Source organism: Bipolaris maydis (assembly GCF_028858645.1).
Source record: "Bipolaris maydis strain C4 unplaced genomic scaffold PSV08scaffold_3, whole genome shotgun sequence".
Classification (NCBI taxonomy): domain Eukaryota; kingdom Fungi; phylum Ascomycota; class Dothideomycetes; order Pleosporales; family Pleosporaceae; genus Bipolaris; species Bipolaris maydis.
Window position 1 is genome coordinate 2,972,073 of NW_027093859.1, and position 24,579 is coordinate 2,996,651.

A 24,579-nucleotide genomic window follows, 5' to 3' on the forward strand; every position below is an offset into this window, starting at 1 on the left:
TGTCCAAGGAGTCCCAGCATGTTCCGTCAATGTCCCAACCCGCAGTACTGCAATACAAACACTGGTTGAATTTTACTACGAACACACGGTATCAGAGCATATGATCCTCATGGTCCGACTGGCTTTCTTCAACACACAAGGTTTCCGTCAAGCAAGAATAAATCTTATGTATATGTAGCTAAGACCGTTCCAAGCTACTGTACATTCTTATGTAGGTAGAGCTTGGCGCTGTACATCGCACATGAAATAGCTGATATCTAATGTTCTGAGGACTGTATTTTCGAAAATATGTTTCTAAAAATACCTGTAATTCCAGTCAAAACCCAATTCATTCGGAGCTGTTGATTACAAGTACTTTTTAAAAGTGAATTTTGTGCGCTGAAGAGCTCAAAGTAGAAAGAGTATGAGAATTTAAATAACTACTACTTTAACTAGAACATACCTAGACTACTAAGTCCACCTGCCCTAATTGCCACTTCAATTCTATGTATCGACCAGCTTCTCGGTTGTGCTCTGCTCTCTCAATTCACTGCCAAGAGGGCGCCACGTGACCTGCAGATCTATGCAGAAAGAAAAAAATTGCAAAAACATACGACAGCGGGGATTCGCCAGTGGTCACCCACCTGACTACTAGTCCGCCGGTATCCAGCTTAAATATGAAAGATCGAACGGGTTTTCTTGCTGCCTGAGATCCTATGGCCGTATGTGCCAGAAAAGTAAAATTAACTGATTTCCATCTTTGAGTGTACTGATTGTTCGCGGACTTCAAAATCCGGGAGAGCTCACGTGATTCTATCGATATGCTCACGTGATCCTATCGATATCCCAAGCCTGACTTGGCACTGCCGCACCCTCTTGCCCACGCTATAGAGGGTTGGGTAGAGACAAAGGTAATGGAAGGAAGCAGCAATATTGATTTCTCAATTCGCGTAGCGCTTCATTGATCTAAGAGCGTAACTGTGGAGTTCTTTTCTTGTGAGTAGATGTAGGAGAGATACGAGAGTTTGTTGAGCCAGAAGCCAACAGAACACAGCCAAAGGTGAGTGCCACATGTGCCCATCTTGGCAAGGGACACCTTCTATTACCACTAGTACAGCAGGTTGTGTAAGTATATACTAATTCTCCACCATACATGAGTATTCTTGCTATATTACTATGGCCCCATTTCGCAAGCAGTAAGCATATGCCCCTGCCTCAACAGCGCCGGGTTACAGTTTCGCTCGTATGTCTGCTGCTTCTTTACCACCACGCCCGCGCCCACCCTCATTGAACCGATACACAACATCCCCGAACCCATCGGTAGCAAACGCATACAACCATACCAGATCCTCTGCTCCGACATTTCGCACCCCATGCTCGGCATCACCTGGTATCCACACCACGCTCCCTTTGGCTACTTGATGCTCGTCCCCATCAACCGTCACTATGCCCTTGCCAGCGGTGAAATGATAAATCTCGGCTTGTTTGTGACGGTGAGGCTTAAGATGGCCTTGGCACCCGGCTGAGACGCCTGGCGCGCATGTGGCAATGCCAACGGTAAAGGTGTTTGTGCGTGTCTTTGGTGCTGAGAACAATGTTCTCCATGAAACGTCGCCACCGGTGCTGGGATCTGGAAAGCGCTCGGAAGCAGTGCTGATGATGTCGTCTGCGTTCAAGACAATAGGCTTGTTTGGCTTGACTTCGCCCATAATAGCAAATTATGCAAAGGTTTGAGTTGTGTCATTTACTAGGAAAGCTGCATCTTTAAGCTAATAGGTCAAAAAAAGATCAATTTATAGGTACGTCATTTCAAGATTCGACACTGTGTATTCGGAATTTGTGTATTTGTTCAGGTGCTTGTTGAGATTATCGATAACAGAAGGGATCAAATGCCTATGTTAGATCTAGTATCAGGCTCTCATGCATAGCTCCGACATAATTCCGAGTCTTCAACTTAGCCACCAAGATGTATTCTAGTGCATGCGGTTATTGCTGCTGTAGCGGGTTGTATGAGGGGTTAATAAAGGAAGCACTGAAAATGACGCCATACGAGACTACGCCAGTCCAGCTCATAGTTTGGCCGACAGCTCGGATCGGGCCATGTACCTATGTGTGGTCGCCTTGTCGATCACTGCATGTCCGTTTTGCAAAAAAAGAAAACAAGAAAACAGAAGCTTGTTTTTTCTATACAAATGTAACACAAGGGGCTCAAGTGCAGCGACGGTCTGGGTAGACTTGACACATATGACGACGCTGTCAGTGGCGAGTTGGGTACTAGTGCCCTGCGACGCCTGAACACTGATGACATATCTTTCGACTATCACTGAGATGGGAGCTAAAAAGCACCAATACTAGTGTTGCAGTACTTGCAAAGCATACCCTGTCTGAGATGCTGTTTCGCAATGACATGTCTTGGAAATGAGCGTTTCTTATTGCTCAGGCCTTCTCGGCGGAGAGAGGGATGACTAGTAGCTGGGTCAGAGCTGACAGATTAAACGACAGCATACCGTAGAAGTACCGATGCTTGCCAAACCCGGAATACAAATGCGTGGGTGAGCTTTATGCTAATACCTAAGAGCTTCACTGATGCAGGAGCCTGCCGGAAGGCGGGTGTTGTGGTTCCCAGTTGGGGTAAGACAATTGCAAAGCTAGTCTTGTGCACAACTGGCTGGCAGGAAACAAGTTGCGGTAAAGTAGCATGTTAATGTTTGTCAGGTTGATTGCGCGGTCTCCTGGGCTTGCAGTCGAGCCTGGGCTTCCGAATGGTTGTGGACTCTAATGGACGTCTTGTGTCTCATGCCGTACTGGGTATAATAGCAATGGGATTTGCCGAACGCGCAGGCGACTAGACAGACCGGGGTGGATGCAAAACGAGCAGCTGGCGCGGTGAAGGGGTAATTGCATGTTCATGGCTAGAGAGACGAGGATAGGGCAGAGCAGGTGCGGAGGGATATTGTCGTGTGCATCCGATACGAGAAAAAAGTGGTCGCTGCAACGTTGTTCGGCGGCTCCGATGTGGGTGTGCATGCAGCAACAGCAACTAGAGCAGGCCGGTACCAGAGCAGCTACGTATCCGGACAATGGTGGTCGTAGAAGGATGCAAGTGCAAGTGGCTTTCCATATTTCATTTCGGTGACGTACCTGGGCCGTATGCTCTCCATTGCGGCTGGTAGAGGCGTTGCACCGCCACGTGCCCGCGTGATGTGAAACAGAGACGAATGGGCGTAGCGAGCTGGAGAAGATACAGTAAGCATGTCGGCTGTGTGCCTGTGCAGGCTAGGTGTATGCATGGGATTGCCGAGCTGACCAAGGCCATGTTCAGGAGCAGCCAGGGTAGAATGTAGTAGTACATAGGCCTTGGTGAGTACGTTGTAGGATGCTCGCTGAGCAAAGGCACAACGGCTGACAGGCCGGCTACGCGGTTGGCGGTAAATGGTGATCCGAGATTCACTGGTGATCCGTGCGTGCAGCGTGCGTGCAGCGTGCATGCCCCGTGCCCCCCGGCGCCGCCGTCGTGCTCACCCACGGCGGCTGGACTGGCAGACAGGCCTCCTCTCGTCGTCTGCCCCTCATCCTGCGCTGTGCTGCGCTGTGCCGTGCTGTGCTGCTCTGTTCTGGCTTCATCTTGCCCTGCCCAAGCCCACGCTGCCCGTCCTGCGCGCCCCATTGTCGTCGCGTCACTGCACCCGCCAATTCGGCCGTCCCGTCTTTGTTGCGACGGCCAAGCACACACAGGGTCATTCCCTCCTCGCGCCTCTGGACGACGCCCACCATCCCTACTACTCCAACACACTGCCTCCCGTGCTGCATCCCCGTCTCCATCCCCCCTTCCCCCGCCCGTCGGTGTGCATGTGTGCATGTATGTATGTATGTACAGAAGATACCAGCGACGATTCCGTACAGCGTATTGCATTGCAGCAAGCAGGCGACTAGCTGCGGCGGACCCACTCGCGCGTCGTGGATCGACAGCATACTTGAGAAAAGGTACCGACAAAGGAGCGTGCGAAACCCACGCCCCGTCGCCGACTCAGCAGCCCAAACCAAGGCTCGCGACTCCGTTACAGCTGCCAGCGGCATGTCATGATGTGACAGGCCCTCGCCCGCATCCTGCCCACCACTGCTCTGCCTCTGTTTGCTGCCCTCGAGACATGCCAACCCAGGCCTGCCAGCCAATCCCGCCCAACGACCTCTTCACCTCACACACCAACCTGCACGCCGCCTGAAACCCTCCCCGCCCACGCCTACCACGCCATTGAGGGACTAGCCAGCCTCGGCCTACGACATTCCTCACCACCACCACTACCGCCACCCTCGCTGTCGCCCTCACCCTCTCGTCGTCGTCGTCGCTACTGCTTCTGGCTACACATCGTGTGCTCCTCGTCTCTGCCATAGAGCGAGAGCGAGAGAAAGCCCGTCCGCCAGCGCGCGCGCGCAAGGGCGCATACCGCCGCTGATCTGCCCATCACCGCCAGGGTCCCGTCACCATGCATCAGTACATTCCTCCCCCGCCGCCCCAGCCCTCGAGCACGCCCGCCGGCCACATTGCGCTGCCTCCACCACCGCCACGGCCAACGGGCTACAACAACCTGGGCGGCATCCCCATTCCTCCTCCCCCGCACTCGACAAACTGGGGACCACCACGGCCCCAGTACCAGCAGCCGGGCTACGATCCAGGCCAGTACCGCATCTACCCCCACAACCTACCTCCTCCACCAGGCCCCCCGCCCCAGCAGATTCCCGTCGAGCGCGAACCTCCTCTGACCTCGGCCACCTACATCCCTGGCGGCGAGTCGTTTGGCCCTGGCGTTGGCATCCCCCCGCTGCACACCTCCAGAGGCTACTCGGAGCCCTACTACAGAGACGACTCCCACTCGGCCACCACCGATGCCCCGCCCCAGCCCTTTTCCAGCAACCTCCTCGACAGCGTCCAGAGCGTCCAGTATGGCTCCAATGGCTACAACATGCCCCCGACACCCAATGTCCGCAATAACCTCAACATACCCACCGACAGAACAAACGCCTATGATTCCCCCGGCCCTCCAACAGCAACCCTGCAAAACCCCATGGTCCAGAGCCACGGCAGCGTCTACTATCGCCCAGAGAGCAACGGCACCACGCCAATATCCCCCCACGATGCCTCCATGCAATGGCCCGCCGAGCGCGTTCAGCAGTGGCTGGCAAGCAACAACTTTTCTCGCGACTGGCAAGAGACGTTTAGGACCCTGGGCTTGGAAGGATCTAAATTTCTCGACATTGGCCGTGGCCACGGAAGCAAGGGAAATGTGGCCATGATGCACCAAGTCATCTTTCCCCAGCTAGCCAAGCAGTGCACTGCAAGCGGGACTGGGTGGGATCAGAACAGGGAGCGTGATGAAGGTCGCAAGCTCCGCAGACTCGTCCGTGGCATCGTGGAATCAGGCGCTTCAAATTCGTATCGGCCTCCGCCCCAACGGTCCGACACCGGCATGACGAGCGCAGGCACAGAAGGCACGCTGGAGAGTTCGCCCTATCTTGGATCCCGCGGCATGGATTTTGGTTCCACACCAACAACTGCAGGCAATGGCGAAGAGAGCCCCGGGCGCCAACTGCTCGTGCATTCACCTGGCGCGAGTATAAACCCGTCCAGGCGCATTTCCACACAACAGCGCAACTTCACCGTCCCCGGCCTCGGGCCCACGCCAGACTTTTCAGAAGGACCTGCGCGCAGTCCCTACTCGCGCGAGGTTCTCCAGGGTCTCGACGTCAAACAGGTACGACACAGCCCAAACACGTCTTCTGAATTCGGACCATCGTCACTGGGCGCTGGAAACCACCGCCAGTCAAGCCCGCAGCACAGTCCAGGTCTTCCATCTGCTCGCCTTGCTACAAACGGTGGACAGCTTAGCGCGGGCCTGACCACCCAAGGCTCCCGTTACTACTCGCCCCACAACCGTGTCAACAGTGCTGAATCGATCAATTCTACTTTTGCCAACACTGGCTCAGGGCCACCTTCTGGCAGATCCTTTGAGGGCCGTTCTGAAAGTCGTAGTGAGAATCGGAAGAATGGGTGGGAAGGCACGCGACCTAACGTGGGCCTCATGGATATTCCTACTAGCGCCAAGGACCACGAAAAGGGCTTCTTTAAGAAGATCATGGGCGGAAGAAAGAAGGACAGCCACCCGTCTGACGATGCTAGTTTAGATTCCCCGACCAGTCCGGCCAGCCATCGCACTCATCCCAGCGGGTCTCTTTTTGGAAAGTCGACTATGAACTCGAGTGAGACATCTCTAAACGAGCGTCCTCCGTCAAGACGCTCTGCACAGACGGATTCCGACAACCGTGCTGCTGGTCGTGGCCGCACTCACGGCAAGGAAGACCGGAAGTTTGCTTTTGTCACACCAGACGGCTGGAATTACCGCCTTCTCGACATCACCAACGTCGATTCAGCGACTTCTTTACGGACACTATGTTGTGAGGAGCTGATCCAAGGATTAAGCAAGGTACCCGGAGTTGAACTGCACCTGACTGTTCCTGGCCAGTATGAACATGATCGCCCGCTTTCCGACTCCAAGTTGCTCAAGGCTCGGTCGCAATACGGAAACCGGTTTGGTGAGCTAAAGATCTTTGTCAAAATACCTCCAGAAGGAGCAGTTGGGTCGTCAACCGGGCTTGGTGTCTCGCTCCCTCACACAGCTGCCCGGGCAGTTGACGACAATGCATACTCGCGTCTCAATGCCGACTCGCAGCTGGACTCGCCAGGCGCCAAATCAGAAGAATCCACGCTGGTTGCAGACAAGAGTGCAGCTCTACGCAAAATGGCCGACAAGAACGAGCTCTTACCCAGTGATGCAGCCGAAAGGTCGCATGGCGGCGGTAGCAGTAGTAGTAGCAGCAGGCCGCCCGAGTCCTGGGATTCGCGTGGCGACGTATCCGAAGAGGAACGCCGCAAGCTGCTTGAAGCAGCTGCAGAAGAGCACCGAAGGGAGATGAAGCGGAAACAAGAAGAATATCTCAAAACTCGATTCCCCAAGATGAACGGGCAAAGCCCTGATCTGAACTCGGCGACCAGCGACAGCATTAGTTACCGAAGCCAGCGGGTCATTGACTTTGACGAACCACGCGCTTCGCCTTACGAGGATCTGAAGAAGCCATTTGATGATCAACAGCGCAAGAGCAAGCAACTCGTACCCTTGAGGGAGCCGCCGCCTGTGCCGGCTGACACCAGTACACTTTTGAAAGCTAACTCGTTGACAAAGAACAAGAGTAGGTGTTCGTGGCCGGAGAGTGACGACGGCCAAACAAAAAGCCTTTCAGCAGAATCCCAGCCTGAGAAACGCAAAGCCATACCCCAGGGCGCAAGTGGGCTCGGCGGCATTGCCGCAGCCATCATTGGAGCAGGCAACCTAGGAGCCGGTATTGGAGCCGCCAACAGAGCACCTAACAAGGGTCCCCTTCCCCCGCCAAAGGACGAAAGCTCACCAGAAGGTATCCGGCCCTCGCAACAGGTACTCCAGGAGAACGGTTTCGGCGCCAGAACCGCTTCTGGTAGAAATAGTCCAGGTGGGTCGCCCCGCAGCCCTGGTGAATATACCATGAGCAAAGGCAACATACCATTCAGAATTCCTGACTATGAAGAAGCTTTCAGTAACGATTCCCCGACCGAGCGGCCAGACCTTAGCATTTTGGTGCCGGATTTCGCAGGCCCCAACCAAAGGGATGATCGATCTCGGTCGCCAGGCCGCAGCCCTCACACCGCACAATCTACTGAACCCAGCCTTAGCAGGGAGCCATCTAGGGCATCGGTATATGGCCCAACCCATGACTTTGAGGAAACCCGAGTCTCTTTTATCACAAAGTCGCCAAACCTTGATCCAATGGATGCGGACGACGATGATTCTGATGATGGGCTATTCCAGGCGCCACTCGCCGGACGAGCTGGTCCTCCTCCACCTGAAAAAGACGTACCCGTTACTAGAATCAACTCTCGTAGCCGGAGACCGAACCTCCGACTCAAAACCCAAAGATCAAAGAACTCACTAGCCCAGGTGACTGAAAAATCCGCAGAACCAAGCGCAATGGGCGATCATGAATCTCAGGCCAGCGATTGGCATCCTGAGTCGGCTGCATCAACAACATGGACCGACTCTCCAGACGACACAAACAAGTTTTCGCGCCGTGAATCATTCGCTAGTGATGTTTGGGCTAACCGTCCACCGGCCGAAACCCTCGTGGACCATCTCGACGAGCTCTTTCCCAACGTCAATCTCGATCAGCCTATGCTGGAGGAGGCCGAGACGGATGCATCTACAGAGTATATACCCGAGAACAAGCCTTTGCCAGCCGACCCTACTCCTGCGAACCCAGCTCTCCACAGGGGAGGTGCTGGACTGCAGTCGATTGCACAGCGCAACATGCGCAAATCAGGCGCTGGCTTGGGACGCACAAAGTCTATTCGTGAAGTCGTCAAGTCGCAGTATCAGCCACTAGAGAACCGACATTTGCCAGGCCATATACCCGCCGGACCAGGGCCATCACGCGTTGCTACGTTGCGCAATGGTGGTGACATTATCAGGAGGAAATCGACAAAGATGTTCAACGCCAGGACGGAACAAGTTCGACCGCAGCGCGGATCGCGTCTTGTTATGGAGACGATACCCCAAGACCATCTATCCAGCATGCCGTCGCGCCAGCCAACCTTCAAGTGGATGAAGGGACAGCTGATTGGCAAGGGCACATTTGGTCGTGTATACCTGGGTATGAACATTACGACTGGTGAGCTGATTGCTGTCAAGCAAGTCGAAGTCAATGCCAAAGCGGCCGGCTCGGACAAGGATAAGATTAAAGAACTGGTCAAGAGCCTGGATCAGGAAATTGACACTATGCAACACCTGGATCATCCAAACATTGTGCAGTATCTTGGTTGCGAACGCAAGGAATACAGCATTTCCATTTTCCTCGAGTACATTTCTGGTGGGTCGGTAGGATCGTGCATCCGCAAGCACGGCAAGTTTGAAGAAAGCGTTGTTTCCTCTCTTACCCGACAGACATTACTAGGTCTCTCATACCTACATCGCGAAGGTATTCTGCACCGCGACCTCAAAGCCGACAACATTCTCCTCGATCTCGACGGGACGTGCAAAATCTCCGACTTTGGCATCTCCAAGAAGACGGACAACATCTACGGCAACGACGTGACAAACAGCATGCAAGGCTCCGTCTTCTGGATGGCGCCCGAAGTAATTCGCTCGCAGGGCCAGGGCTACTCGGCCAAAGTCGACATCTGGTCTCTCGGCTGCGTGGTGCTCGAAATGTTTGCGGGTAAACGGCCCTGGTCCAAAGAAGAAGCCATTGGTGCTATTTACAAGCTCGGGAGCCTCAACCAGGCACCGCCCATCCCCGAAGATGTCAGCCGTGTGATTGGCGTCGAAGGACTGAGTTTCATGTACGATTGCTTTACGATTGATCCCATGGAACGCCCGACAGCGGAGACGTTGTTGCGGGCGCCGTTTTGCTTCTCGGATCCGAATTACAATTTCTTGGATACGGAGCTATATGCGAAGATTCGGGGCGCTTTTCAGTAGTAGATGTTGTTATCGTTTATTTTTGTGAAAGAGGGGGAGGGGAAGGGGAAATAAATGTATCGACACATGTTTATTATTTTTTGTGGTGGTTCTTGACGTTGTTGTGGTTGTGGTTGTGGTTGGTGTTCCATTGGTTATATACCCACTTTCTTTCTCCGCTTCTATTTTGTTTTGTTTTTTTCTCTCTCTCTAAAAAGACATCCTTCACTTGAACAAACTATTTTCCTTTGTTTGAAAAATTACTGGTGTGTGGGGACAAGGGGAGAGAGGGGTTGATGCTTCTGCATACCATTACATTCACTCTTTCTATCTAAATCTCATTTCTTTTTCCCTTTTATATGCGGCAAAGGAGGGAAAGATTGGTAGGGTTTAATCAATGACGAAGCTTCAAAGTCAACCTTTTTTTGGTCCTTCCCCCCCCCCCTTTTTCTTTTTTGCTCTCTTTTTATGTATCCGCTGGGAGCTGAGAGACAGAGACAGAGATTATACGTGTGTGTGTGCGTGTGTAATGTATATCTTTACGTAACATACGTACACGTCCGTATGTAGATTTTTTTTTCCTTTTCGAGAATAATTTTTTTTTCTTTGGAATAAATACATGGGGGAAATGTCACTTCATCTTGTTTTGCTCCAAGAGATGTATGTCACTCTTCGCTATTCTCGCTTGGCATCTCGTGCCGTGCTTGGCGGGAGTGGTGGGCTTGGGTCCCGGGAGCTTCCGGGTGAGAAGGGGGGGAAGGTGGCTATGGTTGTGCTGTGTGTAAGTACGTGGTGTGTATGTGTGTGTGTGTGTGTGTGTGTGTGTGTGTGTGTGTGTGTGTGGAGAGTGGGTTGGAGCTGGACGGTTGGTGGCGTGTGTGGGTGGATATATCGAGTACGTGGATATGGGTATATGTCGGATGTGTGTGCGCATGGAAGTTTAGCTTACAACCGGATTTTTTTTTAACAGGTGAAGCAGAATTGGGGATTGGAAATGAGCTCTTAGGAAAGGATTCAAGGTGTACCCTGGTTCCGTCGGATCTTTTTCGGAAGGTGGCGGAAAGAGAATTGATGGCAATAACAGGTTATGCTGGAGTTCAAGGGTATACCAGAGAACTACGTTTCCATGTGTAATTTTTTTTCCGGATCCATTATGTGGACATGAAGTACTCTCAGAATCTAGATTTTTATTGGCTTCGTCGGTCGAATGCGGAGGTTGTGTAGGAGCGCACATGTCTGGTTCATGGATGCGGCTAGACCACTCGACTATATACGCCGTACGCAGGAAGAAAGGGTGTGAACAAAGATCCATGTATTCGGCTTGACCCAGTAGCTAAGATGCTAAATAGGGAGCATGTCCAGGCCCCTTCCTGGACCAGTGATTCCATCCCGCGTTTAGGCGTATGACTTGCACAACGAGACTAGAGCACCTCGGCATTACTGGATTGGTAAACTTGGCGGTACGCTGGTATAGGAACAATTTACACAGAGGCGTTTTGGCTGGAATGGCATATTGAGCTGAGAGCTGCTTACGGGTTAGTGTGGTTCCAGGCTGGCCAACAGCTTGGGCGTAAGATGCAATCACACCACCCGCTTACTGCTAAAAGTACCAGCCGGCTTTACGAGGTGTTTCAGACCACCGAACGTAAGCTGATGCACATGTCAGCACTCAAAATGAAGTGCAGTAGCAAGTAAGCGGGTGAGGATTGGGAAGTATTTGCCGACGTGCTCGTATCCTAGGACGCGGGCTCGCATCACCAATGGGCTAAATAGATTGGCGTCGTACCCTGCGCATCCGACCGACCGGAAAAGCCGCTCCGTCGCTTAGCTGCACGCAATAGTATTGCTAGGTAGGAGGGCCGGGAGGCCTGTGGCATCAAAGTTTGGTCGTCAGAAGCTAAAATGAGCGACTTCCATGGTGAGCGTGGCGACTAGAGAATTAGTTTGTACAGTGTGAAACGCAAGCATTGGAGCTAGTTTAGGACGAGCCGAGGATGCATGGTCTTGAGCTGTGTCCATATTAGGACTAGATCGGACATCCACAAGAGTCGTAGCGACGCCGGGCAAAAAAAAAAGGTACCGTGCGTCTATATTGGATCTGTCAACTCCATGCCGGAAAGCCGACATGGGAGCACGGCAAAGTTGATGATAATGTCTGGGTTATCTATAGCATCATGGTAGAGAGTTTTCGCTTGAGCGAGATAGCCGTTGGGGTTGCACAAGGCTGAGGCTGAAATCTAGTGCTCAGAAAAGTCTCCGTTGAGGAGAGCCAAGGAGAGCGATGGCGGGAGTAATAGTAACGTTTTTCTCCTGCTCTTGGAGACTTGGCCAATAAATTCCAAGATTGGTCCAGCAGATCTAGACGAAATTGATTTTTGGCAACGGGAGAGCGTTCTAAGGGGGGGGGGTAGAAGTCGCAGTTTGTGGTTAGTATGGCGGTGGCTTGCAGACAGGTAGTTACGTTGAGGGAAACGAGCGTGGTTGGGTTTGGATATGTCCAGACAGTAGCGACCTGTCGCGGGAGAGGATGGTAAAATGAGGAATAGCACTGTAGGTGGGTGCCGCGTACATGGACGACGCAATACTTTATGTCACTGCATAGCGCAACGCGCGTTGAACGACCCGGCCAAGCACACCATACCCAGCAAACTGTAGTAAGCGGACCGAGATGGCCGGGTTTGGGACCACAGGCGTCATAGATGGAGCAGGGTTGGAGAGAACGTGTGTACGTGTGTGCGTGTGTGTACGTGTGTACTTAGTACATAGTACACAGATGGCATGTATCGAGACATGGGCACTATGCGGAAGGGCGGCGGCAGATGGGCATGGTTGTTGAGAAGGGCATGCAACTACCAAGTATATCGATAGAGACACTCGGCAGATGCAGAGGCGAAAAGCTTGAGCAAAACCAAGCCTCGATGATGTGCAAAAAATAGCACTGGTGAAACTGCAACAAGGGGCCCGAGGAGAGTTGGAATCGGGGGCGACGGGTGGAGGCAGATGGGAGAAACATGGTGAAACGCGGTGTGGGTCGTTTCTGGAAAAGACGGGCGCAACTAGCGACAGGTGGGTATGAGAGGAGTAAGTGGGAACGAGAAGAAGGGGGGTGGGCGTAAAGTAGTAGTAGAAGTAGTAGTAGCAGCAGATGGGTAGGCTGGCGGCGAGGGAAGAGCATGGTACAGCGGGCAGGCGTTCAGTATAGGAGGAAGTGCACAATGGTATGCATGGCGTGGACATGGCATGACATGTGCCTCTCATTCTGGGGGAGGCGCGCGGCGACTGCACTGACGAACGATTTTGATTCGGCGTGCATGACTAAGGCATGATTGGGACGGGCGTCGGGGGCTGCAATGGGAGCGTGCCTGATGGGTGAATGCCTGCGTGCTTGAGCCATTGCCATTCTCGTCGTGGCCGTCGTGCTGGCGTGGCTGTGCAGCCGCCCTGCCTGACTCGCCCCTCTCGCCGTCTTCTCTCCTCTCCTCTCCTTCACCTCGACCTCGACCCCCTCCATCAACGCCACCAAACCCATCTGACAAAACCTAACCTTGCCCTCTCACCATATCCCGCCATGCCGTCAGCTGCGTCTCGCCGAATCAGACGACGGGCGCTTGGGGCCACACGGTAGCGTGACAATAATACACATACACACACACACATACACACAACTCTCAGCACCACAACCCCTGCATCCCCAGTCGCCAGCAGCCAACGGCCTCCCATGGCCCTGGCGCGCGCCGCCTCGTCGCTTGCGGCCAAGTCAGGGGCAGCCCGTGCAGATCGGTCGTCGTGTGTCGTTTCGGGACCAACTGGGGCCATGCACCCAATCCACTCCATTCTCCGGCCTAGCCAATCACCGCCCGTGCCTTCAGTCATGACCCACGAATATGATGAATCCACCCTCCCCTCGAGCGCCTGGCGTCCAAATGGGCCACCAACAGCTGCGTCCCCTCGCCCTTTTAAGCATGGACTAAAAACAAGACTGCCCCGATATATCATGCTGCCACACGCCCGCCCCTTGTCCACCCTCCACGCCCCATCTCTGATTCCTCGTTGTTCTCGACATCGAGGTTTCTGACAAGCAACTTCCTTTTTTCCCTTTGACCTGTTGGCTTCGCTTCCAATCGGTCGTTACGCTCATTAGCTTCGTCCATTTTAATTCCTACTCCCGTTTCTTCGCCTCGCCGGGAAACCAGTCCCTCGTTCTGGCCCTCGGCCCTTTCCGTCGTTTACGTGTATCAGCACTCAAAAAGCACCCTCTTTCTTCTTACCATGGCAAACTTCAGCAAGCCCGCGGGCATCATGTCCATGGTCTTTGCCTTCTTGTCGCTTCTTCAGTTCACTGTTGCCCTCCAGCATGGCGCCCGCCACAACCATGCTTTCGCTGGCCACTCTTCCGAGGACCTTGTCAAGCGTCACCTCGACGAGATTGAGGGAGAACTCCAGAAACGCCAGTCCGGTCGCCCCATCCCCATCAAGGGTGTCTGCAGCAGCGGCTATTCTTCGAATGGAAACTGCAATGGCGGAAGCTCTGCTGCTCCCCGTCTCGAGATCCGCGACTTGGCCCGCGACTCTGAGGCCTGGAACCTGTACCTTCTCGGTATGGAGAGGTTCATGTCAAAGGACAAGCGTGATGTCCTCTCCTACTACCAGGTCTGCGGTGTCCACGGCCGTCCCTTTGTCACCTGGAACAACTTCCCCTCTCCTCTGGTCAACAACGCTGGTTTCTGCCCTCACGGCATGACCCTCTTTGGTTCATGGCACAGACCCTACCTTGCCGCTTACGAGGTACGTTTTCTTCACTGCTAGTCCAACTTGTCACAACTAATACTTTGTCCACAGCAAGCTTGGTACCTGTCAGTCCTTGAGGTGATTCAGGAGTTCCCTAGCAGCCAGCAGGGTCGTCTGCGCCAAGTCGCCTCTACTCTGCGTATGCCCTTCTTTGACTACGCCCGTGATCCAGGCAACGCTCCTGCTGTCCCAACCCTGATTCGTGACCAAACCGTCACTGTCAACAAGCCCCAAGGTTCCGTTAGAATTGCCAACCCTCTCTACAGCTACAGCTGGGGCAACTCGCTTCCCTCTGAGATGGGCGGAGGCCCATGGAACAGCTTCCCAGTCACGCTTCGCCGTCCTGTCGCCAATCCTACTCGCAGCAACAACAATGAGTTCAACGCTCGTATTGGCTCTGCCCGCCTCTCGATTCGTGACCGTATCTACGCCATCTTCTCCAGCAAGCCCAACTGGGGCGCCGCCAGCACCTCTGCTATTGGTGTCCGTACCGATCTGAGCGGTGGCGGCGTTGACAGCATTGAGTCTATCCACGATCTTATTCACAGTATTACTGGCGGTGAGAGCGGTGGCCACATGGCCTACCTTGATGTCGCTGCTTTCGACCCCATGTTCTGGCTTCACCACTGCAACATTGATCGTCTTCTCACCATGCTTCAGATCATCAGCCCCAACACCTACGTCGCCAACGGTAACGTTATGCGACCCATGGCCCAGTGGAACCAGGGCGAGCCTAAGAACGCATACACCCCTCTGAAGCCCTTCACCAAGGACGCTGCCGGCAACTACTACACCTCGCAAGACGTCTACGAGACCCGCACTCTTGGATACTACTACCCCGACACCAGCTCCAACTCGTACGACCAGGTTGTCCGTTCCATCAACTCGCTCTACGCTGCCAATGGCCGGTCCATGAGTAAGCGTGATGGCGATGTCTCCGAGACTGGTCAGTACGTTGGCCGTCCCATCAAGGAAGGCGAGTACCACACCATCTTTTCCGTCATCGCCGACAAGTACGCGCTTGAGGGATCCTATGTTGTTCACTGCTTCGTTGGCAAGCCTGGCAACAACTCGACTTCCAACTCGACTGCTCCTTACCCTATCAAGGCCAACTCGACCCTCTCTGCTAGCATCTCTCTTGGCACTGCTGGTGTCTCCGTCGGCGTCTCTATCGGCGGCGATGATGATGGCGATGCTGCTTACGACCCATCCACCGACTACACACAAGCCTCTAACTATGTTGGTTCATATGGTATCATCGGTGGTATGATGGCTGGTGGCTCCAACTCTTCTCAGCCCGTCATGACCGAAGGCTCTCTCCCCTTAACCACCTGTCTTCAAGGCAAGCAAGCTGCCGGCGAGCTTGAGTCTCTCACTCCTGATCACATTGAGGCTTACCTCAAGGAGAACATGTACTACAAGGTTGTCGGTGTCAACGGCGAGATCGACCCTGATACTCTCCCCAACTTTCACATCAGCGTCAAGTGCACCAAGGCCAAGCCTGCTGCCAATGAGAACGAGCTTCCTGACTTGAGCGCTCCTTACACTGTCCTCCCCAAGGCCACCGAGCACCTCCCCGCTGGCAAGCCCTTCACCTACACTCCCAGCCCTCTGGATATCCCAGTCATTAGCCAGCCAGGATACACCCAGCCTACCGGACCTGGATACGATTCTCCCAGCGCCCCAGGCAACAAGCCTACCGGACCTGGATCCAGCCATCCCAGCTACCCCAGCTCCGGTAGTTCCTACCCAACTATGCCATGGCAAGAGCCTGGCTACTGCTACAGCAAACAGACGATCGAGTATGTTGATGAAGCAGGCAACTTCCTGTACTCTCAAATGGTCTCTGGCCACTAAGCGGTCGGGTGAGGGTTTGATACGCTGAGGGGAAGGAATTGTATCAATACAGAATCAAGACGTTGGGCGTGCGTGTGAATGAAGGACTGTTTGCATTTCTCTTACTCTACATAATACCTTTTGAATGTGTATCGCCGCAACGAAAGATTTACATCTTGCTTTCTTTCATATGTATAAATTATCATTGATATCCACAAGGCTGTTTGGTTTTGTTGTCGCATTGTTCATGGTGGTAGGGACAACACTTATACCATTGCACGGCGTTATGTCGCAATTCAATCGCTCTTTTTTTTTAACAATTGCAGCTTATTTTTCCAACATGTGATGGCCTGGCGTGAATGACTCTATTCTATGCGTGTAGTGTACTCCATCCAGAGCTCTCTCTGCACCCAAGACGGCCCCGATTGGTTGGCCACATGGAGCGCTACTAGCGCAGTTCTGCCAGGCACTCGGCGCGAGCACCACATCACGGCAGTATCTCTCATCCTGCCCTTTGGTCGTCTTTAGGGCCCCTCGTCAGGCACTGCAAGGTAGGTAGGTCCTACACCATCAACGTCATTGAGTGGGTGTGGACATGTTTCTCCCTCAACATGGCCCCGACGTGCCCCTCACTCTGCTCATATAGCATCATACGATGCGACTGGCCCTACCACGTCGATTGGACTTGATTCTCTCACCTCCTCCCACAATGCTAATTGCGCGCGACAGGGAGCTCCAACGGCCCTCGCCCTCCATCCCGCTCGCCTGCCATGCCTGCGATGCTGGATGACCCCAGCGCACCAGTTGTATACCGCACCTCGGGCGACATACCATATCCGCCGCCAGGCAGCCCTCTGCCCGTAGGCATTGCGCCATGTCAAGTCATTCTGCGCGACCGTGTGACGACTGCGACAATCATACCTTTTTCTGCGCCCAACCAAGTGCCCCTCACACTACTCGCATACCTATGCGATCAGCTTGGCCGCGAGATTGAAAAAGGCGACACGTACCCCATGGTCGAGCCACTGCCTCTCGAAGGCTTCGGCCCTTACTGGTTCGGAGTCTTCGGTGCTATCATGCTCTTGGGCGAAATTCAGGACGGCCGTCAACTCCACGAAATGGCCCGCAGAGGATGTGATTGGGAACGGGAGTGTCTCGGAAGCTTTTACATCAAGCCAAACTACCCGGGCCGATCGAGCCACGTCTGCAACGGCGGTTTTCTTGTTACAGATGCGTCGCGAAATCGTGGGGTTGGTCGTCTGATGGGTGAGACGTATCTGGACTGGGCCCCGAAGTTGGTGTGTTTTGCGCAATTGCGCCGTCTGCATGCTGCGCTAACAACCGTAGGGCTACACTTATTCCGTCTTCAATCTTGTTTACGAGACCAACGTTGCCTCTTGTCGCATATGGGATGCCCTTGGCTTCAAGCGCATCGGTCGTGTAAAGGGGTGTGGCAATCTCAAGTCGTACCCTGGTGAGCTCGTCGACGCCATCATCTATGGACGAGACTTGGGTCAAGACGATGAGTTTGTGTCGGAAGAGCGGTTTGACAAGATACGTTTCTATCTCAAAAATGGGAAATACCCCAACGGCGCCGATCGCGCAGAGAAGAGCCGCTTACGCAGCGCAGCGACCCACTACAAGCTGACGCCGGCTAATGACGATGAACCGGAGAAACTGTGGCTCAAAGGCAAGGAGGTTATTGCGGATCCGAAACAGCAGTATGAAATTGCCCAGGAAATCCATCATAAGCAGCACGGCGGGATCAACAAGACGACTGCAGCCATTGCTGAACTCTATCATTGGGTCCGCATCAAGGAAACCGTCAGTCAGGTCATCAGGAACTGCCCTGAATGTAGCGAGATGAACAAAGGCCTATCAGCTATGCGACAAGGCCAGAATCAGGCACGCGCAGAAGCACGATCGGCCTCTGCTTTTAGTACTGCCCAAAAGACAATTACGCCTACACCGCCGACTATCTTTTCTCTTTCCCAAGCTCCTCCACCTGGTCCTGACTCGCCTTCTACTCAGGCACGACTTGCAAGCCCACAACACCCTGCTCATGTATATCAACAATTTGCTCAGCAACAACAGCAGCAACAGCAACAGCAACAGCAACAGCAACAACAGAATACGTTTGACATGCCAGTTGATCCTGCCTTGATGCAGGATGTCCAGCCCACGGGTAAACTAGCTGATCTTCCTCCCTCGCCTTTTCTCACTGCTCAGCCAAAGGGTGCGTCACGTGGGGGGATCAGCGAGAACTCACGGATAACAGGGGATGGAATGGGGTTGGATGACAGGGCAGCGATGGCAGGGGAGGAGATGCGGCGGCGGTTAAATAGAGCGAATGGGTATAAGTGAGTTGTGGTGGTTGGGCGCAAGGGGAATGCTTCTTGTAGTACTTGTTTTATACTAGATATCATGGCTTTCATGTAATGAACATTGGGGGTGGGGGAGGGGGAGCATGGATGGATAGGCGTATCTATGAAGAAAAAAAATGGGGATCTCTTAAGATGGATGGAAGGAATATAGTGCTATACCCATATGCCTCACTCTACTTTTCCTTGCTTGTTTTCTTTGTTTGAAAACGCAAACTTGCAAAAGTCTGGTTCAGTAGTATGCACCAATCAGTTTTCATGCGCATGTCATACCAAGGTGTCCTGGATAGTTAATGGCTTTTATTTTTATTCCTTGGATTCAATTCAAGCTATCTAAAACCCCCGCGTATGCCCATGACTTCTTTTTTTTCTTCATCTTTACCTTTTTTTCCCTTTTTCATTTCTCCCCCATACACCATCGGCAAGCTCGATCCATGCATGCCTCCCACATGAGTTCACTAATCCTCACCCTCGAACAAGCCCCAGTCCTTGATTGCAAAACTGTCCAGCACCTTCTCTTTGATCCGCTTTGCTTGCGTCATAAGCTGGGTTTCGCTGCTTGGCGAAGCAGCAGGCGAGTATTCGCCTGGGTAGTGAGGCGAGTTTATTGTTATCATGATCTTTTTTTGTTGTTGTTGTTTAGTATCAGGCAAACTTGCACTGAGACGGGGAAGGACATACGTCAGTAGCTTGTTCCTTGAGTCGCACAAGGATAAGCTGGATGAAAGTGTATTCTGGTGTTTTGCGGGCTGGTGGTGCTCCTGCAGCGGGAGAAGGGGGAGTTTGGATAAAGGTTAGGGTTAGGATTGGTGTTTGTGGTCTTGTTTGTCCGCAGTTAGCACTTCTTCTTCTTCTTCTTCTTCTTCTTCTAAACATTCAATGGTAATATTGTTTTCTTCAACAATGATATGGTGGAATAAATGGAAGGAGAAAAAAAACATACAAATTCTTCATCTCGCCTTTAGCCTGTGCAACCATCGTCGTAGCATCCCCCGTGCCATCTACCAAATCGGCAAAATGGTACTGCAGGGCTTCCTCGTCAGATGGCTTGTCGACATACTCGAGGATTTCGAGGACAATGCTGGTGTAGCCCGTGTTATGGAGATAGACTTCTTGGTGTGAGGGGATTTGGCGGATTAGGCTTTTGCGGAGAGTTTAGTTAGTTTTGTGAGGCATGGGGTGGGGAAGGACAGGGGGGAGCATACGAGGCGTCGGAGTAGTTGGAGGGTAGATCGACGGTTATTGCGCCGCCATAGAGGGGGGTGGCTTTGAAGTCCATGATAGTGGGCGAGTGGGGGGTTTTTTTTTTAGATGAGTCTTGTCTTTTTTATTTTTTCTAGAGGTGGGATTCTGGGATGCGTCGGAATCAACTGAAAGTTTTGTTAGCTGTAAAAGATTTGGGTCTGTATGTTGTGGATACAGCGTTGTGAGGTCTAGCTTTTTATGTCAAGGGTTTGGTGTTGGTTGATGGTGGTGGGAGCACAAGGCTGCTTTAGGTAACTAACCAGGCAGCTTTCAGGCACTACGCCGACATGGTTGCCTACCTGCCTACAGTCGATTGCGAAGTTTGCCTGGCCGTGGCGTTTTCACTCACGATGGGCTAACCATTGAGTTGCACGCTTTGAGCTTAGACATGGTGGGACTGAAATCAGGGAAAAGTTTGGACATGTGACTTGGCGTTTTGCAGGAACAAAATTCAAGTCAAACTTTCACGTGCACTACCACTACGACGGTCGCCATCACAAACACCCGCGCGAAACTTTGCGTGTTATTGAAACCTGGGGTATCGTGTAAATTTTTGACCCCCTCCATATTCCATTTCCCAATTTTGAACGCCGTGCAATGCATCCCATCTGCCTGGTATCCTGACATTTTATCGCTGGTATACCATCACCGTCACCACCACCACCACCACCACCTGCGTGCTTCAACCTCGCCCGTTTCCACGGCAAGCCAAATGCAACGATGGTCAAGCTGATGCGACGTGGTCGACCTCCATGGGGGCTGCCGGAGCGGTTGTGCGGGTTCCGTTGTTGGTGGTGAGGCCCACGGCAGCCTCTGCTTCTTTTTGCGAGTATGGTTCTTCGCGCAATTGCTTGACCCTGGGACTTGTCAGCGTGTGCACCGACATGTCCGGCAAAGTGCCCTCACCTCCGCTTGTGCACCTTGCCCTTCTGATGCGCACCGAGGTTGGCGTCGCTCTCGAAAAACTTTGCGCATTCCTTGCAGTAGTGCTGGCCCAGGCCGGGCAGGTCCTCTACGGGCTTCTCATTCTTGAAGGCGGCGAGGTGCTTTTCGTCGCGCAGGTCGGCGTGGATCTGGTCGAGGTCGCGGGTATGGCGGCGCGTCTTTTTCTTCGAGTCCTGTCCGCGTATGGCCGGCATGGTGGTGTATGGCGTACTGTCGAGAGCAGTGCTTATCCGCGGCCGTCGGTTATCCGTGAGCAGATGGGCGTCGGCTGTGGGCAGAGGTCGCAGGGTGGGGGCGTGTGCGGCGGCGGGGCCCGTGCGGCAGTCTGCAGGCCAGAAAGCCCTTTGGCGCCATGCCGGATGCGGGGCAGGCAAATGCTACCGTTGCGCCAGCCGCCGAATCTGCTGCGCGTGCACGCCTGGGCCTGCGACTGTTGGCCCGGAAATGTCGCGCTCCAGGCTGGCTGTGTGCCGTCGCCTCAGGTGGTCTTGTCCCACGCCGCCAATCAGCGCCGCCACAGTTGGGCGCGGGGTCGCTTTGCCGGCGCCCGGATATGACGTCTGGGTGAACGCCCACAGCTCGCCCTCTCCCGCACTCCCTGTCGCTGCAATTGTCGCCGTCGCCGCACCCAAGGGGCCCAATCAAGCACACAAGACGACGCTGACGGGCTCCATAATTCCCTCCTCGCCCTCCTCCACCCTTGCACGTGAAACGGCCCAGCGGGAAAGCAGCAGCCGTCCTGTTTTTGCGCTCCCTCTGGCGCCGAGGTATTCCGCACCCAGCGGGAGCTAAACGAGCCAATCACACGGCTCGTGATCGCTATTAGTTATCCCCCAACTTGCGCCAGCTTTCTGGCCTTCTTTTCCTCCACTCCCTCCATCACTCTTCCCTCCACATCCTCCTCTGCAACCCTCACCATGCAGAAGTTCTCGAGGCTCGGCCGCATGGGCCAGAGCCTTGCTTCGCGCAGGCAATTGGCCACCGTCAGCGATGCTGCCCTCTCCCGCAAGGTCGAGATGACCAACTGGGAAAAGGGCCACTACATCAACTACCAGAAGATGAGCGAGAACCTGGGCATTGTCCGCTCTCGTCTCAACCGCCCCCTCACCTTTGCCGAGAAGATTCTCTACTCGCACTTGGACGACCCTCACGGTCAGGACATTGAGCGTGGTGTCAGCTACCTCAAGCTCCGCCCCGACCGTGTAGCCTGCCAGGATGCCACTGCCCAGATGGCCATCCTCCAGTTCATGTCGGCTGGAATGCCCTCCGTTGCTACCCCGACCACCGTCCACTGCGACCATCTCATCGAGGCTCAGGTCGGCGGCGAGAAGGATTTGGCCCGCGCAAACGAGATCAACAAGGAGGTCTACAACTTCCTGTCCACCTCTTGCGCAAAGTACAACATTGGTTTCTGGAAGCCCGGCTCTGGCATCATCCACCAGATTGTGCTTGAGAACTACGCTTTCCCTGGTGCTCTTCTCATCGGTACCGACTCGCACACCCCCAACGCTGGTGGTCTCGGTATGGCCGCTATTGGTGTTGGTGGTGCTGACGCTGTCGACGTCATGGCCGGCCTTCCCTGGGAACTCAAGGCTCCCAAGGTGATTGGTGTCAAGCTGACTGGCAAGCTGTCTGGCTGGACTGCTCCCAAGGGTACGTACTCACAATTGTTAACTGCAGGTGGGGTAACACGCGGCTAACGTCAACCACAGACATTATCCTCAAGGTCGCCGGTATCCTGACTGTCAAGGGTGGAACTGGTGCCATTGTCGAATACCACGGACCCGGTACCGAGAGCCTGTCGTGCACTGGCATGGCCACCATCTGTAACATGGGTGCCGAGATTGGTGCTACCACCTCGGTCTTCCCCTTCAACGACCGCATGTACGACTACCTCGCCGCTACCAAGCGTAGCCAAATTGGTGACTTTGCCCGTGACTACGCCAAGGAGCTCCGCGAGGATGAGGGTGCCGAGTACGACCAGCTCATCGAGATCAACCTTTCCGAGCTCGAGCCTCACATCAACGGCCCCTTCACACCCGATCTAGCTACACCCATCAGCAAGTTCAAGGAGGCTGTCAAGGCTAACAAGTGGCCCGAAGAGCTCAAGGTCGGTCTCATCGGTTCTTGCACCAACTCTTCGTACGAGGACATGACCCGCGCTGCCTCCATTGCCGAGGATGCCATGTCCCACGGCCTCAAGGCCAAGTCTCTCTTCACCGTCACGCCTGGTTCCGAGCAGATTCGCGCCACCATTGAGCGCGATGGTCAGCTCAAGACCTTTGAGGAATTTGGTGGTATGGTTCTCGCAAACGCTTGCGGCCCTTGCATTGGTCAGGTAAGTTTACTCGCATGATTCTTCTCACCTCCATTTTCCGTTACCAGACACTTGCTAACCGTTACACAGTGGGACCGTAAGGATGTCAAGAAGGGTATGTATTACACACATTTTTTTGTACTGCACATCTGCTAACTTGCTTTAGGCGAGGCCAACTCCATCATCTCTTCGTACAACCGCAACTTCACTGGCCGCAACGACGCCAACCCCGCCACCCACTCCTTCGTCACCTCTCCTGACCTTGTTGTCGCCATGACCATTGCTGGAACCTTATCCTTCAACCCTCTTACAGACACGCTTAAGGGAGCTGACGGCAAGGAGTTCAAGCTCAAGGAGCCCACCGGCTTGGGTCTTCCCACCAGCGGTTACGACGCTGGCCGGGACACCTACCAGGCTCCTCCCGAGGACCGTGCTTCCGTCCAGGTTGCCGTATCTCCCACCTCCGACCGTCTCCAGCTCCTTTCTCCCTTCTCTGCTTGGGATGGAAAGGATGCCAAGAACCTCCCCATTCTCATCAAGTGCCAGGGCAAGACCACCACTGACCACATCTCCATGGCTGGTCCCTGGTTGAAGTACCGTGGGCACTTGGACAACATCTCCAACAACATGTTGATTGGTGCCATCAACGCTGAGAACGGCGAGGCCAACAAGGTCAAGAACGCCCTCACTGGCGAGTACGGCGCGGTCCCCGATGTTGCCCGTGACTACAAGAAGAACGGCATCCCATGGGTTGTCATTGGTGACTGGAACTACGGCGAGGGTTCTTCCCGTGAGCACGCTGCGCTTGAGCCCAGGCACTTGGGTGGTGCTGCCATCATCACCCGTTCCTTCGCTCGTATCCACGAGACCAACTTGAAGAAGCAGGGTATGCTTCCTCTTACCTTCTCTGACCCTGCCGACTATGACAAGATTGGCCCCAACGACCGTGTTGACTTGGCCTCCACCGAGCTCGCCCCTGGAAAGCCCCTCACCATGACTGTCCACCCTGCCGATGGCAGCAAGCCTTTTGAGATCAAGCTCTCTCACACCTTCAACGAGGGCCAGATTGAGTGGTTCAAGAACGGCAGCGCTCTTAACACCATGGCCAAGAACGCCCAGCAGTAAATACTCAGACGGAAATTAGGATTACCGCAAAATCACCACTGGGGATGTAAATACAGCAGGACGGAACAGCCCGCGAAAGCCTAACCAGCGGGACAGAAGAATTCCGCCTCTGAGGAAGATGGATAACCATGAGAGGGCTGAATGACTTGTACGAATGGCCGCATTGGGGGCTTTTGTTGTCGGGTTACTCGGCTCAATGAGGATAGGTTTTACTTGTACTTGTGACGGTTAGCATGCAATGTATGAATGATTTTTTGTTGTTACAACTGGTGTATGCAATTGTGATTTTAGTTGATGCTACAAAAATATCCAAGTATTTCATTGATTATAGCAAAAATGCTGCCACCAGGAATGAACGTGGTCTGGTGAGTTTTGTCGTTTTTTTTTCTTGAACATCCGTCTCAGCCCCTTCCGGGTCTGTGCC

At 53.7% G+C, this 24,579-nt stretch overlaps 6 protein-coding genes across 6 annotated transcripts; 3 read left to right on the plus strand and 3 right to left on the minus strand.

The window, feature by feature from the left end:
* Nucleotides 1-1,108: 1,108 nt before the first annotated feature.
* On the minus strand, nucleotides 1,109-1,789 carry PSV08DRAFT_279768 (RmlC-like cupin domain-containing protein). Its single transcript, XM_014219766.2, has one exon. The coding sequence runs from the start codon at nucleotides 1,686-1,688 to the stop codon at nucleotides 1,209-1,211; it is 480 nt and encodes a 159-aa protein (XP_014075241.1). The 5' UTR covers nucleotides 1,689-1,789; the 3' UTR covers nucleotides 1,109-1,208.
* Nucleotides 1,790-4,463: 2,674 nt separating this feature from the next.
* On the plus strand, nucleotides 4,464-9,945 carry PSV08DRAFT_198151 (uncharacterized protein; the record flags this gene model as incomplete). Its single annotated transcript, XM_066092012.1, has 2 exons — nucleotides 4,464-7,221; nucleotides 7,441-9,945. The coding sequence occupies 2 exons, from the start codon at nucleotides 4,464-4,466 to the stop codon at nucleotides 9,537-9,539; spliced, it is 4,857 nt and encodes a 1,618-aa protein (XP_065949664.1). The 3' UTR covers nucleotides 9,540-9,945.
* Nucleotides 9,946-13,787: 3,842 nt separating this feature from the next.
* PSV08DRAFT_369411 (histone acetyltransferase) lies at nucleotides 13,788-18,506 on the plus strand (the record flags this gene model as incomplete). Its single annotated transcript, XM_014219763.2, has 5 exons — nucleotides 13,788-14,303; nucleotides 14,358-16,148; nucleotide 16,525; nucleotides 16,872-17,440; nucleotides 17,490-18,506. The coding sequence occupies 5 exons, from the start codon at nucleotides 13,788-13,790 to the stop codon at nucleotides 18,504-18,506; spliced, it is 3,894 nt and encodes a 1,297-aa protein (XP_014075238.2).
* Nucleotides 18,507-18,809: 303 nt separating this feature from the next.
* On the minus strand, nucleotides 18,810-19,802 carry PSV08DRAFT_360392 (uncharacterized protein; the record flags this gene model as incomplete). Its single annotated transcript, XM_014219762.1, has 4 exons — nucleotides 18,810-19,143; nucleotides 19,205-19,343; nucleotides 19,467-19,664; nucleotides 19,729-19,802. The coding sequence occupies 4 exons, from the start codon at nucleotides 19,800-19,802 to the stop codon at nucleotides 18,982-18,984; spliced, it is 573 nt and encodes a 190-aa protein (XP_014075237.1). The 3' UTR covers nucleotides 18,810-18,981.
* A 552-nt stretch (nucleotides 19,803-20,354) lies between these two features.
* PSV08DRAFT_198162 (uncharacterized protein) lies at nucleotides 20,355-20,920 on the minus strand. The gene is made up of 2 exons (XM_014219761.1): nucleotides 20,675-20,920; nucleotides 20,355-20,625 (listed from the first exon to the last, which is right to left on the minus strand). The coding sequence occupies exons 1-2, from the start codon at nucleotides 20,905-20,907 to the stop codon at nucleotides 20,493-20,495; spliced, it is 366 nt and encodes a 121-aa protein (XP_014075236.1). The 5' UTR covers nucleotides 20,908-20,920; the 3' UTR covers nucleotides 20,355-20,492.
* A 675-nt stretch (nucleotides 20,921-21,595) lies between these two features.
* Nucleotides 21,596-24,487, plus strand: PSV08DRAFT_198165 (aconitase family-domain-containing protein). The gene is made up of 4 exons (XM_014219760.2): nucleotides 21,596-22,366; nucleotides 22,426-23,051; nucleotides 23,121-23,145; nucleotides 23,197-24,487. The coding sequence occupies exons 1-4, from the start codon at nucleotides 21,631-21,633 to the stop codon at nucleotides 24,153-24,155; spliced, it is 2,346 nt and encodes a 781-aa protein (XP_014075235.1). The 5' UTR covers nucleotides 21,596-21,630; the 3' UTR covers nucleotides 24,156-24,487.
* The last annotated feature ends 92 nt before the right edge of the window (nucleotides 24,488-24,579 follow it).